Source organism: Solanum verrucosum, unplaced genomic scaffold, assembly GCF_900185275.1.
Source record: "Solanum verrucosum unplaced genomic scaffold, falcon-dt-bn FXZP01000137.1, whole genome shotgun sequence".
In the NCBI taxonomy this organism is placed as follows: Eukaryota; Viridiplantae; Streptophyta; class Magnoliopsida; order Solanales; family Solanaceae; genus Solanum; species Solanum verrucosum.
The window spans coordinates 373,487-391,953 of NW_026020405.1; the positions used below are offsets into that span (position 1 = coordinate 373,487).

Below are 18,467 nucleotides of genomic sequence, written 5' to 3' on the forward strand. Positions count from 1 at the left end.
CCTGGCAGAGTCTTCTAGTGACTTCCTGGCATAAAAAAAAGAGATTCCATCACTACTTTTTGTTGATTGTGATTAGATTATTGCATTATTTGATATTATTTTCTTATTAGTTGCTTTGTTTCTCTATTATTGTTTTCCTTTTACATTATTCTAATGTGTTATATTGGACCGGGATACTTTGGAATTAGTCTCCTTACCTCAAAAGAGATAGGGGTATGGTTTTTTGCAGATATTTTATTTTTTCTAGATTTTACTAGTAAGATTTTGTTAGGTATGTTGTTGTCGAATGTTGATAGTATATAATTTTTTGATTTATAATTTAGCCCCATACTTTTATTTCTAACCATCTAAACTCTCAGTTATCCTACAAAAAGTACTAGATTGCTTTTAAACAAAGATGTAATTTGTTAACTTTTTTTATTTTTGATTTGTCACTTTATTTCTTTGTAATTTTCAATAAAAAAAAATTATGTGAAACTTTAACAAATGATCAAATCAATAACTGAATAATTCTTGTAATTTTATAGTTATTAGTAATAAATTAAATCAATAAACTTCAATATCAAATCGAACGGACCAATGTTAGTTTTAGCGGAAAAAAGGACGGAAGAAACTTATGATCTTAAAAAAAAAGGAACTTTCATTTGGCTATTGACAACTTGTCCGTTGATCTGCAATACACATCTTACATCCAACGGACAAGCTTGTGCCACGTCAGTAAAGTCCATCTAGAAACTTCCAGTGAATTCGTGGCTTACAACAGAAGGGCTGCCACAAACAAACACGTGTCTCCTGAGATCCAACTGATCCGACGTGGCACTATTAATTTACCTGTTAATGATACGCCTCTGATTTTTCATATTATTTTATTTCTCCACTACAATTAATTTAATTTCTTTGGTAGCTTCTAGTTGCTTCTGAAACAAAAGTTCTGGAAACTTCTCTGTAGAAAATTTGTGAATTTCGATTTTTTCTGAAGAAATGAGTGAAAATGGTGGAAGAGAAGAGGAAGAGGAATTGAAAATGGAGGAAGAGAAGAAGAAGTATGAGGTGTTAATGTGGGGATATCTTCCCGGAGTATTGTCTCATAAGTCGCCGTTAACTTCTCCGGTGGAAGTTCAGTTGCCGGAGAACGGAATCGATGTTCAATCATGGAAGGATGTATGTGGAGGAGGTTGTGGTTTCGCTATGGCTATTTCAGGTTATAAGCTTAATCTTTGTATGGATTTGTGTTCATATATGAATTTTTCTAGATGTTTACAGATGTATGAATTAGAAGAAGTAGATCTCTAGATTTGTTCAATTTTGTGTTGCTAGCTATTCTATTGATATTCAGATATTGAGATCTGCGATGATGAACTTAATGAAGTTTTTGATGGTTGGTACTAATTGACAAGTATGATAACTCTTGAAGCTTCCAGAGCTTGTTCTGGAGATTGTTCTGACTTTTTTCAACAAACTTTAGTTAGTTTGACTCAGATCTTATCAATTCAGACATGAATATTTTCTCATATTAATGTAGTGGACTAAGAGAGAGTTAATGTGGAATAGCCAATTGTGAAGATTAGAATAGCGAACTGTGAAGATAAGATTCCGACCTCTGTACCTTCATTTTATTTGATAGTGTCACATTAGTTTAGGGTATGAGGCCTCAAGCAGAGGAAGATGAACAATAGCTACGGAAAAGCTTGAACTAAGCGGAAGTGTAGTAATTGGTGAATTTTTGGGTATTAGGTCAGCTTTTTGGTATATTCAGGCCTAAATCATTGCATACTATCTGAAATCTGTTACAAATCTCCTAAGGGAGTCAAACCACCTGCATAGGAGGCTTATACATCTCTGAGTTAGACTTCCATTCAGGTATTGTCACCAAAAAACCTTCCTCAATTAACACAACGGCTCTTAAAGATAAAGTAAACATGATCATGGGCCAATATCTCGGTGTTGTTGACGATATGTATGAATACTTTACCTAGCGGCACATTCTCCAGGTCTGAAGCGATTCAATACCCAACTACCAATTCCTCTTGGAACTGTTGTAGAAAATTCATACTTGCTTTTTGATGTTGCCCATCCGTAAATAGGTTCAAGCTAAGATTTTGCTCGTTAGCGTAATGATATATGTCTGCCTCTAAGCAGTGTTGTCGATAGTGAGCTTATAGTGTGCTTAAGCCCTGAAGCGAGGCTCAAAATGTGTTGAGTCACTTAATGTGGACTTTAATGTTGTCATCAAGGTTCTAAGACATACTTTTTCTTGCTAATGATCTTCTTCTGGTGACACTAAACAATTGATATATATTTTAGGGACTATTCTATACCTATTCCCAGATATAAGAGACCGTTTTTGTCATTGTCTTGCTAACTTTGCATCCTACCAAGGCTAAACTACTATTGTTTTTGAGACATCAGTTTCTACTATCACAAGAACAAAATTGTAGTTCATATAAGCACAACTTAACGAAGCATTGTATGCATCTTTGTAGAATTCGATGAAAAGACAGAAGCTATAAAAGCAAATTAAATGGTAGGAAATGCATCTGATGCAAAACAACTAATCCTTTGTCATGAATACCTATCCAATCTTAACAAAACTATTCCATTCTGGATTTTCAGTCCATTCCAATCTCATCCTATTTTATACCTTCTTAATATTTTTCATGAAAATGACATGACCCTTGATTTTTGGGTTTTAACTATGTATTATTTGATGATTTGGCAGCAGGATCTGGAAAACTAATCACGTGGGGTTCTGCAGATGATCAAGGCCAAAGCTACTTGACTTCTGGAAAACATGGGGTATGTGGCAAATCTTTCTTGTATGGACTCATTTATATAGTTTCCTTTGAATTGATTTTGCTATCTTCTTTCATTACTAAATTTATCAAGGAGACTCCAGAACCGTTTCCGCTTCCAACTGAAGATCCAATCGTGAAAGCCGCAGCTGGTTGGGCACATTGTGTATCTGTTACTGGTAATATACTCTCACCCAGTCTTTCTGGGTTGTCAGCTACCTCTTCAGCTAATTCAGAATGTTATTTGGCAGAACCTTCTATTTTCTTTTCTTATTTCTACTTGAAATATTATGAAAGACAGCAAAGACATATGGTTATGTGATATATTTCTGTACAGAAAAGAATGATGTGTACACATGGGGCTGGAAAGAATGTGTGCCTTCTTCCAAGGTTGTTGCAAATTTCGCTTCTGGAGGGAGTTTTGAAGGGGATGCTATTCGGAAAGAATCAGTGTCAACTGACCAAGGTAATGGAAGTTCAATTTCCAGATTAAACCATTTAAGAATTTGGCCAGTTCAGCTGCATGTTTATCCCTGGTGGGGTTATCTAATACTACAAGGACTAATTCTGCAGAAAGCCCTCAATCTCAAGGCTCCAAGCCAATTGGTGGTTCAGTTGCTCACCAAGATAATAAAAAACCTGAAGAAACTGCAAAGAGGAGAAGAACAATGACGGCTAAACAAGAACTTGAAAGCCCACCCCTTGCTGACGAATCTCTTTCTGCATCACCTTGTATTGTAGAACTGGATCCAGGGGTGAAGATAACCTCCGTTGCTGCTGGAGGGCGCCACACTTTAGCATTGTCAGGTAATTTCACTCCTCCATGCATGCCATAGCCTGTTACTGTCATTTTAGAAGTGGAGTCGGTTGCTTTGTGGTTACGCCATATAGTTTTGTAGGTCATATGAAGTACGAAGATATGGAAGAACTATAATGTAAAGCAAGACACCTGATGCCTCATATTTTTGCCGGATTTAGATGTGGGACAGGTATGGGGTTGGGGCTATGGAGGTGAAGGACAGCTTGGTTTAGGCTCCAGGATTAAAATTGTGGCTTCTCCTCATCTTATACCATGTCTGGATGCTTCTTCACATGATGGACCTGACCGGAGCCTTGGGAGTCAGAAACATAAAGCCTTGGGGAGCTACATAAAGAGTATTTCTTGTGGTGGTCGGCATAGTGCAGTAATCACAGGTTAGTATGGAGTTAAGTTTTAGTACTTCTCTTGAGCTCTTATTAGGGATACCTTTTTTTTTTTCAATTTAAGCTGCACAATGTGTGAAGAAAAGAAGAATGCTTTTGGAAATTTGTTAGGTTTTTAAGTTTGAATGACTTTGAGTTACTCCTTTTACAAGGGAAGTTAGACTTCATCTTAAATCATTGTCTCTACTTTTTGCATTTGAAAGTTGAGAATGATATTTCATTTGTCGTTCTGCTCAATTTTGTCTTTGTTTCAATTGTCAGATACTGGGGTGCTGCTTACATTTGGCTGGGGATTGTATGGACAGGTAAATGTTTCATATTATCACACCTGAAATGTGATGTGTGTCTTGTCCTGTTACCCTCAAAAGAATTTTTCACATGCTATTCTCTACAATTTCAGATTCACAACTAGAAACAGAGTAATGTTCCATTTCAAAGAAAAGAAATATAGAGTAATGTTGAGCTAGCTGCATCTTGCTTATAGTGTTGTGGATATATGTTTTGTTGCTAGAATTGAATGTTTGGCACTTGATAGCGTATCTTTTCACACTAGCAGACAACTGTAATGTTGTCAGATTTTGTATTAAAAAAAAAAATGATCAAAAGCACCAGTAAGTTTACACCTGCAGTTTCAACTTTGTGGTGCCTGGTTCGCAGTACACTCCTTTTCTTAATGTCAGTCCCTTAGCCTCATTCTTTGTATTCAGTGTGGACTAGGTAATACAAATGACGTGCTGAGGCCAACTTGTGTGTCTTCTCTATTGAACACTAGAATAGAAGCCGTGGCAGGTGGACTGTGGCACTCTGTGTGCTTATGTGATCATGGGCGTGTGTATACTTTTGGGGGAAATCAGTTTGGCCAATTGGGTCTAGGCACAGGCACTGACCACACAGAGGTGCGTCCAATATTTTTCACTTGTTTAATGTCTTTCCAGTTAACTTTTGTTTGTGGACTTGACAGTTCTAATGTCCAATAATAATATCTAGTTGAAGCTGAATTATCATTTCATTTAAGAGTTTGGTTAGTCGTACAATGAGATGTGCCAAGAAGTGGGATTTGATGAAATCCCAGTCCAGAAGTTATCCACCACAGTTGTAGCTTTTAAATGTACCTAGACACTTAAGGGATAAGAGATATTGTCAATTTCTGACAGCCAATTAGTTAAACCATATATTTCCCTACATATTTGCAGTTCTGCGGCTGCATTTTTGTAAACCTTCTTTGTTTGAGGGACTTAGAAACTCAACAGGAGATTTCTATTACAGACATCACCTAGACTTGTGGATGCCCCAATACTGGAGAACAAGAATGCCAAGGTTGTGTCTTGTGGAGCTCGCCATAGCGCCATAATGACAGGTAAGCGCCCAGACTCCAGACTGTCAAGAAGATGAAGTGCATTTTCAGTCCTGATCAACTGGACAAACCGAGTTCTTTTTTTATTATTATTAATTGAAGACAGCTAGGATTCACTTAGTTCAATCTTAGACATAATTATCTTATTTGTGGTGATCTGAGATGGAGATGTTCCATGCAATTGCTTATATAACTGTGACTAGTTAGTATTTGTAACTGAGATATCTTTGAAATTTTACTAGTAGTAAATATGCTTTCGACAACGAGTTTGAATATACTTGTTTCCTACCCATGTGGGTACATCATATGGTCTGTTGTTCCACTATCAAATGTGTGTTAAATCAATCAGATGCTGGTAAGAGTTGGACAATAGGAAGCCAGTAGCTTGTCAATCTGTCTATATATGTATATGTTAGTAATCTAAAGATATCCTTTGCTTTGACTTCAGATGACAGCAAAATTTATAGCTGGGGATGGAACAAGTATGGTCAGGTATGTAAAGAGATTATTACTCTTCCACAAATATTACATTTATTTATGTTTATATCAAACCTTTTTGCCTTTCTGTTCCAGCTTGGCCTAGGTGATACAATTGACCGTAATGATCCTTGTGAAGTACCCACCGATGATTGTACGCCAAAGAATGTAGCGTGTGGGTGGTGGCACACACTATTACTTGCTGAAAGCCGTCCATGATCTCTCTCCGTTATTTGGAGAATGGCTAAGTAACCCACTGACAGCAACTCTCAGGTTTACTTTCAAGATTCTGAAGATGTTAGAGCTGTAGTATTTGTTAAATCAATGTACAGCATGTTGATTGTAACATATTTTTAACTCACGTATTCTTCTCAAGTTTTATAGACTTATTTGGTGTATGATAAGCTCTTTTTCCGCTTTAAGTTTTACAAAATTCATCTTTTATGGACAATCTTGCTGGCATGTTAAAGAAAAATGTGGCAAGCTGAGAAAGGAATACCATGTAAAGCTTCAGCTTGGCCACTACAGATGGCGAAGGCTGGATCAAGGAGAAACATTTCTTTAAGAGCTGCCATATGTTTTAGTACTAACGAAAGGAAGGATTGAGCGTAAGTGCAAGGAAGAAAACTTGTTTAAACACACACTATGGCAATTTCACTTCTCAATTTAGGAAGAATTTCTTCTATTCTCTAATCACTCTGCTACTCACACATTCTTAGTTTTTTGGATGAACAAAAAAATTAGAGAGAGCAGGGAAATAGGAACTCACTCAAGCTTTCATTAATTCACATGGCTGGCTACACACTAATATCACACGTTCAAGGTGAACTACTACAGATGCTATTTGATAGATACATATTATAGAAAATACTAAATCCAGGTTCATTACAAAGCTCCCAATCGTCAAATCTCCGCATAATTCAATAAACCAACTAGATGTTGCGTGAAACAGAACTTGGCACCTGCTGTAGGAGCTGCATCAGCGGCCAGAAGATATCCAGTCTATGGAAGCTTCCTGAGGCCTGTAAACAAGTCGAAAAATATTTCAGTACAACGTATACTGTCATTTCCCTGATCTTGTTAATTAAGTTAGAAAATAACAGTACTTGAAACAATTTTGTCTTCCCCATATTATTATATCCCTAGAGTTTAACCAAAAATAAATAAATATCCCTAGAGTTGATAATTTTGTACAAGGAACCACTGAACTCAATCATATGCTACAATGGAGATCTATTCCAAGTAAAAAGGAATTAGTTTGTGAAAGGAGACTACCTCAACAATAAAGTGAGCCCAGGTGCTCTCTGAACGCTTTTCCATCACGCCCTTCAAAATAGTCAGCTCCAAACGGTGAATAACATCAGAAATTTCTAAGAAACGTCCATGGTCATCACACATCATCTGTTTGAAATTTATGTCAGCTCAAAATTTCATAATGCAGACAGATGTCAGGAGTACTCAGATTTTAGTTGTGGTGCTAGAGCAGGGAATTCTTTTATAACGCGAAAACTAGTAAGAAACTAGGACTAGTGAAGCCATATGATATACCTCTATAAGCATGTGTCCAGGGTATTCCAAATCTTTGACAATTATTGGGCATATCTGGTCCGCACTTCCCAATTCTAGAGCCCAAGAGGTTCCTTGTTGATTACTAGATTTTACTTGAGGTGACTGAAGGCTCTTGTCAGGGTCTACCTGCAGTACTTATGGATCAATCAAATTAGGACCTGACAAAATGATGGACCCGCAGAAAAAGATAGCAGAGGGTATGGTTTCGACATAACATTTTTTAGTGAAATTAGACTCGAAATGAAAAATACTTTGCAACCAAAAACCAAGTAAATAATAGATGAATATGTGAACCACGGAATGATTACCTCTATCTGAGACTGGAACTTTAGTTTATCAGCCTGATTAGTAACACTTCGCAGAAACAGCATGTGCTTTATGGTTTTATCTAGTAAACTGTCAATGCTACACTGCAGGGAGAAAACAAAAAGTTATTTTAATCCTAGGTACAAGAAAATAACCTAATAGAACTAAGGTGAAGCTAGACTTACTTTGGCACCACTAGGGACAAGTTGCCGCAATTCCTTAAGCCGGTCCTGAATTAACTGCCTATCTCGTGGTCTGGGCTTATGACTATCACCAGACCGTCTCCTTTTCTTGTTAGTATTAGATATTTTTGACTCCTTGTGACAACTCAAAGAGCTAAAGACTTTTGTCTGATGATGCCCCTCATTAAATGCACTGACAACATAATCAAATGAAGAAGCAGAATGTGGACAGTTAGTCGAAGCATATTTATCTACCCCAGCTGAAGCCGATGTAAGAGTGCTTCGTGTAACTGCCTCTCCAACCGAATCACTTTCTGCAGATTGATTTTGCCTTTTACGAGAAGGGACAGGTTTTCCTGATGACATGTTTAAGGACTCCAGACCAGCCACTTTGTGTAGTGAGTAATCATCAGAAAAACAGCAAGCACTGGCAACAACAGCTTCCAGAAGATTCTCTGTATTATCTTCTTTCAGATTCCATCCATTTGATTGCCCAAATGATGGCCCAATATTAAACGTACAATCTTCTGTATAGATGGATTTGCTAGCAATATTTGCACTAAAGCCAGACAAGTTGTGGATTGTACTTCCAAAGGCTTCGTAAAGTTCACCTTCTGTTGGGCAGCTAAAAGAATTACCTACATTTCCGAGAACAGTGTCACTGCAATCCATTCCAAGAGATCGTGGATCTAGCATGTCTCCATCAAAGTAAAAATCCACCTCATTAGAAACACCGACTCCGCCAACGTTGCAGCTAGAGTAAGAAAAGGCATCTATATCTTTTGTATGGCAAGAAGATCTACCAAAGCTGCTTTCAGTTATCCCTGATCTATTATCATCAGAATATTCATGAGCGAGTTGCTTCACTAGATTAATCATGTCCACATGTTGCATTGCAATTTCCCTTCCATTTGCATTTTCGAGAACATTTGGCATGTGTTCAACAAATTTGCTAATTATGCTTTCATTTTCATCCTCGAGGATATTTTGCATGTGCTGTCCAGATAACTGAAAGGGATGTTGAACCTCAATTAAAGAAGTCATCGGAAATGCAGCTGATAGCTTTTGTTCTATCAGAATTGGTATATCAGCAGCTACATCATCTTCATTCACCTTATTTGTGGTAGTTGCAGATGGTATATTCAAAGTCTCTGAGAGAGTTGACTGTAGAAGAAATTCACGGCTTCCTCCACCAGGTAAAAAGCTCTCCACAAATTTGTAATGGGCATCAAATTCTTCAGCCAAATTGGTAACTATCTCCATGTTTTCAGCTACCTGATTACGTGAAAGAAATACAGTATTGTGTGAATGACCGTATAAAGATACCGCTGCATGTAAGCACATCCACGATGCAAGGGATAAAAAAGTAAATGAGGCATCCTGTAGTTCTATGGCCACCCCAAACCTTAGAAATCACGACTAAAATATAATTATGAAGTTTCATATGCTGCTTAAGTTTCCATTAGACGAGCATCAGAAATAACTTTGATCACTTGGCAAAAAAAAGATCCAATGAAGTTCAGATATTGGAAATATTGTGATATCAAAAACATGACATACCATTTCCACTGATCCTAATTGAAGAACACCATAAGGAATACAAGGTACCAGCAATATAGTCTGAAAAAGAAAGATATTTTATATGGTTAATTTAAGGAATACTGTTCAAACAAGAGATGAATAAAACTGCCTCAAACCTTATGCTACACAAACTCACCTTAATGCCAGTGACAAACTGAAGCATCCACTTATCTGGACACTGCAACAAATTTCAATCAATCAATCCATCAATGATGCTTCAAGTCAAGAAATAAAATTTGAGAAATTTGTTATCCATAACTTTTGAAAAATCACTTTATTCTACATTAACAGTGGTCCAAATTAGTTATCCGTAATTCTAAAATCACTTTGTTCTACATAAACAAGAGAGGTCCAAATTAGTTATCCGTAATACTAAAAATCACTTTGTGCTACATTAACCGAAGAGGTCCAAATTAGTTAATCTTTTTATTTAACCAACTAAAGTTAAAGAAGAAAAGCTGGGCCTGCGAAGAGACCCCATTACTATAAAAAGAAATGGATAACTTTGTCCGGCTAATGGGGGGCAGAATAGCAGCATTTCATCAAGCTACATCAGTTTTGGCCCCGTTGACAGAGTGTTTTAAGTGTAACATGGGTTCATCTCAATTGAGAAAAGGGCCAAATAGTTAAGCAATAAATTACACTTCCCAGAAGCAAAGATGCCAAATTTAATATGTACCTCAGCAACAGAATCAAACCCAAGCTCTGCAGGTGCTAGACTGTCGGAAGAAATCCAGCGTGGGATGCCCGAAGATGCCACTTCACCTACCACCCTGTTTCATTTTCAACAAAAGACACATAAGGAAAACAATAAAGTTGACTCTTGATATCATACAAAAAAAGGAGATGACAACAAAAATAGCTCTCAGCTTATCAGGATCATGATTAAGTAATAAGAATGATAACGATGCAATGGAGATCCAAACTTGACCACATATCGAGGAGTAAGTCAGGCAGAAGTGGTTGCTTAATAAACCATCAAGAATAAAGAGAAAATATTTGTTTATGAATGCAGAAATTCACTAGTCAGTATGGCTTTCACTCGTCCACTGTGGTGGCATATTGAACCTGAAATGTATGCTAAGATTTATTCCATAGTTATTACCACTCTGATCTTTCCATAAGTTGGTCTTCCAGCACCAGAAAAATCTTGTACCGTCTATAAGAGAAATCATAAACCCATTTGCTTTTGACAGAGATTATGGCTAGCCCCCCTCTCTCTCTCTTCCTCCAACAAGGTGGAGCTACTTCTCTTAATTTAAAAGATGGTGCAAACTTGATAAATCTCAAAGGTTCTTAATCAAAAACACTAGCAACTTCTAAGGAGAAGCTAAGTTAGTCACATTTTCTTTTTCTTATTTTTTTGTCCTTTATGAACTAGTTTACCTGTGTTTATCCACTTGATAATGTATTCAACACTTCTTTAATCAGTAAGATACATTTAACATATTTGTTCTTCTTTAGTCTCTGTGGGAAGGGAATGCAATTCCCTTTGGAATATACACACTCGTCTATACCAAGAAAAGCAAGTTTGTTACAGTTGTTTATCAAGAGAATTTGTAGAGAACTTTTCAATCTAAGAACAATTAGTTTTTTTCTAGCTGATCTAGATCAACAAATTATTAATATTATAGAGAATTTGTTGATAGAATGGGACGTGGGGGAAAATAAGGGCACACTGGGAATGAATGCCACAAAAGCTCATGACATCGCTAGCCAGTTTCAGTCAATTTTTCTGAAGCTAATTAATAAGGAAAGCCAAACTATGCTACTATTTCAATAACAAATAGAAAAATACAGAAGCCAGAAAGAGAGAAATCAATGATCTACCCTTTTCCTGCAATGTGATAAGTACTTGACATCTCAGCCATGGCTAAGTCAATTGGATGTGCACCCAAATATCCATTATGTGATCTTGACCCACAGTTTGGGGATAACTCATTCAAGTATTTGCTATAATAATTGCCAATTTGACTTCTGTAAGGTTCTCTAGCACCCGGAATATCCAGATATCCATCTTCCCATGTCAAAATGCTGCAAAAGTAAGTCGAGCCAATGTAAGTGAGCAACTAGTCTCAACCGTTCAGTGCATGTACAGATTATAAACCACCCAAGACTAAATCCTCTAAAAAAAAAAAAGCTGATCTAGTACAATGCTACAAATGCAATACATTTTTGATTCAGTAACACAACCTGTAGAAAGACAAATATTAAGCAAATACAAAGAGTATCCCATTTTCTTCATGGGCTGCAAAATAAATAGAATGAGAGGAAATTTTCACAGAATACAGAAAGATGGATGTAATCAAAAAGGTGTATAGCACTGTATTTTCTCCATAGGAACTTCATACCAGTCCAAATCAAGTATGATGGCTTGCGGAAACATACACTAAGCTGAACACAAAATAATTCAGATTCCTTGAAAATATACTTCTTTTTTGTCTTTTTCTATCCTTGTTTTGCTAGATAGGGCACTGAACTGTCGCAATGAAATGGGCTAAGAAACAACTTACGTAGGACACTGGTGCTGAAGCTTCCAGAACACTGCATAATTCCATGGAGATTTGAAGCAGAGACTTTCCAGGAAATGCCTCAAGGAAGCAGCACTCATTCTTCTTTATTCTAAATAAATCAAAAGCTCCAAAATTCAGAAAATAGCAACCCAATTTACCACCAACTACCAGACTAACTTCCTCGATATGAGCCTCGCCCAGCCTGAACTATAAATAAACCAGCTCTGCGTTTCATTGGGGGTTCAGTTGAAGTCAAAAGCAACATGTCCATTCTTTTGATGATCTCTCCAACTATCAGAAAGGAAATTGATACAAAGGGCATAAAAATGGATTTAGAGCAGGAAATTAAGGAGATAGCAAGGCTGAGAACACGTCCATCACTTTAACACCAACGGAGAAGCAAATAATGCAGTAAATGCTGATCAAAGAACAAGACAAGCAGAGAAGAAGCCTCAATCCTTATCCACAGCGACTCGATGCTTCCACTAAATAACCGAGAGAGAATCCAAAACTCAAAGCCAGATCCACGGGATAAACTGTAAGGAGAAAATTCACACAGTGATAATATACTCCAGTTAAATGCAAGGGAAGTTAAAATACATGAAGTCAAAACTTAACTATACAGTAATAACAACGCATCCAAAAGATATAAGATATAAAAACTTAAGGAGCTAATAAAATCGAAAACTCCTGTTTCATCACTTACATCCCAATCTTTACACCAAGACAAAAGATTCAGAAAGTAGCTTCTTGGAGGTACTTTACTTTGAACTAAGTAAAACACAAGAATTGACTCACCACAACAGATATGAAGGAAGAAATCACAATTTACCACTAAAAAAAGGTTAAAATTTTACTCAATTTAGTCAAAAGAAAATATTTTTTTCTTTAAAAAAATTCAAATATTAAAATTTTGATATTGCAGTTTGAATTGGTGGTTTCTCGATGCTAATCTATCACTTTGGAAAAAGAGAACACATTAATTTCTTGAAATTCTTATCCTACTGAGACCAAGTAAAAAAACATGATATCGTTTCTAAAGTTCTATCTTTCTCTCATTTTGCACCAAATCAGTGCAGCTAAATTTATATTATTTTTTTTTCTAAAATTTAATCAGATTAACTAGTAAATTTAAGCTTTTAAAGATATTGACAGCTTAGTTAAGGTAGAAACTGAATAATTGCACACAATTCAGTATCTGTAGATACTTTACTTGAATTTCATGTGAAATATTGAGCTAATGCCTTAAAAGTATATTTCAATACTGATTTCTACTCATTTTCAACATTTACAAACTTTTTTTTCAAGTGAACTAACTAGTAAATTTAAGTTTTTAAAGATATTGACAGCTGATTTAAATGTAAAAACTGAATAATTGCACACAATTCAGTATCTGTAGATACTTTACTTGAATTTCATGTGAATTATTGAGCTAATGCCTTAAAAGTGTATTTCAATACTGATTTCTACTCATTTTCAACATTTACAAACTTTTGTTTTCAAGTGAACTAACTAGTCCAAACACAATTTCATCCACAATTTTTTCCCCAATCTAAACTTCAAATGCTAATATTTTTTCAACTTCAACAAAATTAGTGTGCAAATATCTACTTCGATTCAACCAAAACAATAGTATACAACTGTTGCAGACAGATCAAAGCTTCTACACTACCATAAGGATAAGCAAAACAGTAATTACAAAAGAGAGAACATTTACATAAGGTAGGTGAAAATTTCACTTACTAAGCTAATTGTTTGACGAACAGAGAGAAGCTTCAAAGGAAAGAACTTTTGTAAACTTCAAATTGTTTAGCGTCCATAATTAGTAACTCGAATTGAACTCCTTCTTCTACTTCCACAACGCAATTTATGAAAGTAAATCAATGAAATGAGTACTGCGAAGAGCTTTCAAGAGACGAAGAACGACGACGACGAAGAACTCATTTTCCGGCAGTAATTTCAGTGTTGTTTTGCACCGGCGGCAACGAGGAGAGAGAGAGAGAGCCGAAGATGATGGCTTTGCGGAAAGCGTGAAGTGACTTTTTTGAGAATTCAGAGCATTGTGTGTATAAATAAAGCGCCAAGAGACGGAGATCGGATTTTATAATGCTTTTGTAAATCTTATTATTAATTATATAAAAAAAAAAATTGTACGTAGTCTTATTTTTATCTCATAAAGGTAAAAATATTACCCGTTACACCTATAAATAAACAATATCAATGAAAATGACATGTTAAAAACAAAAAGAAAAAGTAAACAATAATATAATAATGAAGCAAAAAAAATAAAAAACAAGACATTAATAAAATTGAAAAAAAAAATAGGAGTAATAATAATAACAATAATGTAATAATAGAATTAGCCACAAGCCCACAAGTATTAAAAAACATGCTTACAAAAATAATAAAACATAGTTTAAAATGATTTTTTTCTATTTAAATAAATTGTGAATTGGCATGGTGATTGTAATAGTAAAATACTTTCTCCATTCTGATTTATGTAAGTTATTTTTTAAAATTCAAATGAATTTCATTATTATATTAATATGAGAAGAATCTGTAACTTCTTGTATTATAATTTTAAAATTTTAAATTTAAATTTTAAAAATATTAAATTTATTTAATAAATTTTGATTAATTTTTTGTGGTAAACTAATAACTTTACACGAATTAAAATGGAATAGAATATTAATTAATACTCCATTATAATTTGTGTGATAGACATGTAATAGTGAACAAAATTTTAAAAAAGGAAAAATACATTAGAAATTTATGATTTTAACATACAATTATAGTTTTTTTTGTTGATATATAAAAGTATGTGGTGAGTGGGTATTGGATTAAAGATAATGTGTTGTTTTGGCTTTTTCGTATTTCAATTGCCCCACACTTGGCTTCAATGATTCCTTAACAAATAGTGGGATTCCGGTCCCACATTTTTACCCCACCCACCCTTTTTTTTCTTCTAATCGACGTTGGATATTCGTATTGAAGTCTGAGCATGTTTGAATAGCACATAGCAAGGTCTATTTTGAGACAATAATTTTTAATTCGAAACTTTTGATTAAGAATGAAGGATTCTAACCATCTCATCACAATTCAGGTTGGTATCCATCGTTTACACAGGTGGTGTGGTATTTTTCTTCCCTTTTTCTTTTATTCTTTTTGTAGTTTTACGGTATGTAAATTGTAACATGCGCATTATAGGTTATACATTGTTTTGTCACCTTGTCTGATATTTTTCAGATTTAAATTAATTTGAATTTTAATCTGAATTTTATGAAATTAAATTAGCTTTAAAAAGTAAATCGTACATTAGCCAAAAGTTTTCTAATTGAGATCATTAATAATGGAAAGTTTTCAACCATTTCACATGGTCGGCTCAAAGGAGGTCACTAAAATAATTGCTTTAGATTCAATGCCTCATTTTTTTATTATTATTAATTTTTATTTATATATATGTTAAAATTATTAATTTTAAGTAAATATAAAATATTAGATATGTGAAAATAATAATTTTAAGTAAATATGATTTTCTTAGGGCTCATTTGGCCATATTTGATGAAATTATGATTTGAAATAATGATATGATATCCGATGAGATGAGTTAAAGTTTTGTATGGACATGTAATTTAAGTTTTCAAGTTATGTTTTTTTGCTCATAAATATAACAACCCTATTAAGTTGTGAAACTATCAAGTTATCTCAATTCTTTATATAATCTTACTAAATAAGCAAAAGTTAATAACAAAAGTATAATACACTATCATAAAGTTATTCTAAAAAAAAAGTATACAAGATTTATTGATCGAACATTAGTTTGATAAAAAAGTAAAATTGAACATAAGTTATTGTCTACTATATTGTTTAAGCCGTTTGTTGATCAATATTTTTATGCTCATATTTTGTGCATATATTTCATCACTTTTTGAGTAGTCACGCAAAAATGTATTTATAAAATGGTGAGTTTTTTTATTACAAAATATAAATATGTGGGTTAATTTTTGCATTTGAAAAACGTGAAATCATGATATAAGATTCTCAAAATTAAGTTTTTTGTTTTTGAGAATTTGAAATTTTAAATCATGAGATGAAAATCGCATGTCCTAACTTTAAATTCATCTTATGATTTCAAATCGTGAGATAAAATTGCATATCCAAATACCTAATTAGAATTTATGTCCAGGTCATCGATTCCATTGAATCGTTTCGGCTATTTCACAATACTCATCGATAGCAAGAAAGAAGTGTTTATTTCCAAGTTAAATAAAAGCACTTAACAACGAAGATGAATTTATAATTAAAATTTGAATAATGCACATTTATTTATTAGTATAATCTAAGAACTTTAAAATTTGACAATTAAATATAAATTAAACATATAACAATGTTTACATCAAACTCAAAATAGGAGTTGAACTTGTACTACTACTATAGGTACAACCTGTACAATATTTATTAATCAAGTCAACTTAATTAACAACTAGATATTAATAAATATTTCCGTCGATACCATTCTGCAATGCACATTTGTTAATCCTTCAAAATAAATATAATTTGTTGATTATGAAAGACAAATTAATTAATGTGTAAGTTCTTTTAACGTTGAATAACGCAACACGTATAAATAATACTTGTATTTAATTTGGAATAATGAGTTGATGTCAACTTAATAGATTTATTATTATTTCGTTGACTAATTAGAAAATTAACAACTAGATTCTCACTTAACTTATTAGGTTGGTTTGGTTCGACAATAAGTTATGTTAAGATTAGTTATTCTGATATTATTATTTTTATTACTACTATTTGATTTGTTATATTGAAAATAACATGTATTGCATAATTTCGAAGAAAAAGTCATTTGATTACAAAAAATACTCGTCATATTATTTAGTAGGAAAAAAATTAAGGAACTTTATGAATTTGTTGTAATTAAAAAAAAAACATATACCTATATATATAGTAGCACAAGGTCTCAAGTTCGGTTGAGAATATGGTTTACCTTTTTGTCATACCTGATTTAAAATAGATTAATCGAGTCAATAAATTTTAAATAATGAATAATTAAAAAAATTGTGACATTAGGATATAACTATAATCTCATGTTCAATTAGTTATCTTTATAGATGCGGGGAAAACAAATTGCAGGTGTAATTTTTGAGCAAACGTTAGTTAATTGTGTTTTTTAGTGAAGCGATTTGTAAAACTTGTCCAAAACCTAAGTTCATTGTTATAGTTGAACTTTTTGATTTGTCATTATACCTAGAGAAATAAAAAGGATTACCATCCACATAATTAACTTGGATGTTTGATTTTTAAATAATATTGTTTTTAAGAAAATTATTGTATACATAAGAGCTTTGTTTATTGAGTTATTGAACAAATTGTTCAATTGATCTGACCTTAGCATTAAATTTTTTGTTAAATAGTACTAAAATAGATGATGACTTGAATGATTCTTAGTGTTGGAATTTCTAGGGAAATCATTTCTTGAAAGCTATAACAAAACAACAACAACAAGGACCATTAAAAGCTAACGATTAATTAACAAAAAAAAAAAAAAAAAAACTACTACAAATATAGGTCGTCGAGGTGGAATAGTTGTGATCCCTTCATCCTTAATCAGATGTCTCATGTTTAAATTTATGACTCCTTAGAACAGTGGTGGATCTACATTTAAGTTTATGCTTGAGCACCCATTACATTTTAGAGCCAACACTATTATTTATATAGGAAATCTAGTAATTCGTACAAATATGTATATTGAGTTTTTAATAGCAGTTTCAAATTAGAAAGGGAAAAAGAATAAATATAGCCTTGAACTATCATAAATGGTATGCAGATACCCTCCGTCATATTTTTGGGACATTGGTGTCCTTGCCGTCTAAAAACTAGAGTATATATACCCTTTATACTAACGGACATACACGTGTCATAATTTTATCCACCGACCCGACATTTATTAAATATTGGATCGATAGATAAGATTGTGTCACGTGTCCCTATTTAGTCTTCCATTAGAGTGAAGGGCATAAATGCTCTAGTTTTTGGACAACAAGGCACCAATGTCCCTAAAGTATGACGGAAGGTATCTGCATACCATTTCGGGGGTATATTTATCTTTTTTCCCAATTAGAAATAATTAAGCACCCATAACTAAAAAATTATGGATCCGCCACTGCCTGAGAATAGAAAACATCATATTAAAAGTGTCGCCCCTAGAAATGAACTCTGCAATGCACAATTTTAAATTTAATCATGTCCAATACAGATACCGAACAACAAAAATTATTGTCAAATGGTATACTATTGATTTTTAAAGGGTGACAACTCCATTTTTCATTAAACATATGTGTGAAAGTGACATTATCACTACAAGTTCAATGTATTTCACTCTGTCCAAATTACTATTCAATTTTTTTTTTCTTTCTCTTTCCTTGGATCCCCTTTCTCCAAAAGGCAAATAGTTTAAAGTACAACCAAAGGC

The 18,467-nt window shown here is 33.8% G+C and overlaps 3 protein-coding genes across 10 annotated transcripts in view; 1 reads left to right on the top strand and 2 right to left on the bottom strand.

Annotated features, from left to right (window-relative positions):
- The window catches only part of LOC125840407 (uncharacterized), a 203,681-nt gene that overhangs the window by 135,067 nt on the left and 50,147 nt on the right, over nt 1-18,467 (bottom strand). The gene's annotated exons all lie outside the window — the stretch shown is intronic.
- On the top strand, nt 927-6,254 carry LOC125840394 (ultraviolet-B receptor UVR8-like). Of its 7 annotated transcripts, none has more exons than XM_049519366.1 (11): nt 927-1,201; nt 2,720-2,796; nt 2,887-2,971; nt 3,130-3,258; nt 3,366-3,599; nt 3,771-3,986; nt 4,257-4,300; nt 4,703-4,891; nt 5,262-5,352; nt 5,798-5,841; nt 5,923-6,254. In XM_049519366.1, exons 1-11 carry the CDS (start codon nt 982-984, stop codon nt 6,043-6,045), a joined length of 1,452 nt encoding a protein of 483 aa, XP_049375323.1. In that variant the 5' UTR covers nt 927-981; the 3' UTR covers nt 6,046-6,254. The 7 variants fall into 7 exon arrangements, with proteins under 7 accessions (XP_049375323.1, XP_049375329.1, XP_049375328.1 ...); XM_049519369.1 differs by having other exon boundaries at nt 936-1,201; nt 2,890-2,971; XM_049519370.1 differs by having other exon boundaries at nt 938-1,201; nt 2,723-2,796; nt 2,890-2,971.
- On the bottom strand, nt 6,582-12,542 carry LOC125840385 (transcription factor bHLH157-like). 2 transcript variants are annotated; one of them, XM_049519356.1, is made up of 11 exons: nt 11,978-12,542; nt 11,295-11,498; nt 10,144-10,237; nt 9,601-9,642; nt 9,444-9,503; nt 8,997-9,158; nt 7,887-8,891; nt 7,704-7,805; nt 7,375-7,521; nt 7,102-7,227; nt 6,582-6,848 (listed from the first exon to the last, which is right to left on the bottom strand). In XM_049519356.1, the coding sequence occupies exons 1-11, from the start codon at nt 12,073-12,075 to the stop codon at nt 6,759-6,761; spliced, it is 2,130 nt and encodes a 709-aa protein (XP_049375313.1). In that variant the 5' UTR covers nt 12,076-12,542; the 3' UTR covers nt 6,582-6,758. The 2 variants fall into 2 exon arrangements, with proteins under 2 accessions (XP_049375313.1, XP_049375312.1); XM_049519355.1 differs by having other exon boundaries at nt 7,887-9,158.

Coding starts and splice junctions, on each gene's coding strand:
- LOC125840394 (XM_049519365.1), top strand. CDS start 982: ATGAGTGAAAATGGTGGAAGAGAAGAGGAAGAGGAATTGAAAATGGAG. Junction 4,892..5,261: donor CAGGCACTGACCACACAGAG/GTGCGTCCAATA, acceptor TTTCTATTACAG/ACATCACCTAGACTTGTGGA. Junction 5,353..5,797: donor CCATAGCGCCATAATGACAG/GTAAGCGCCCAG, acceptor CTTTGACTTCAG/ATGACAGCAAAATTTATAGC.
- LOC125840385 (XM_049519355.1), bottom strand. CDS start 12,075: ATGAGTGCTGCTTCCTTGAGGCATTTCCTGGAAAGTCTCTGCTTCAAA. Junction 11,499..11,977: donor CTTCAGCACCAGTGTCCTAC/GTAAGTTGTTTC, acceptor TTACTTTTGCAG/CATTTTGACATGGGAAGATG. Junction 7,228..7,374: donor CTGGACACATGCTTATAGAG/GTATATCATATG, acceptor AATTTCAAACAG/ATGATGTGTGATGACCATGG.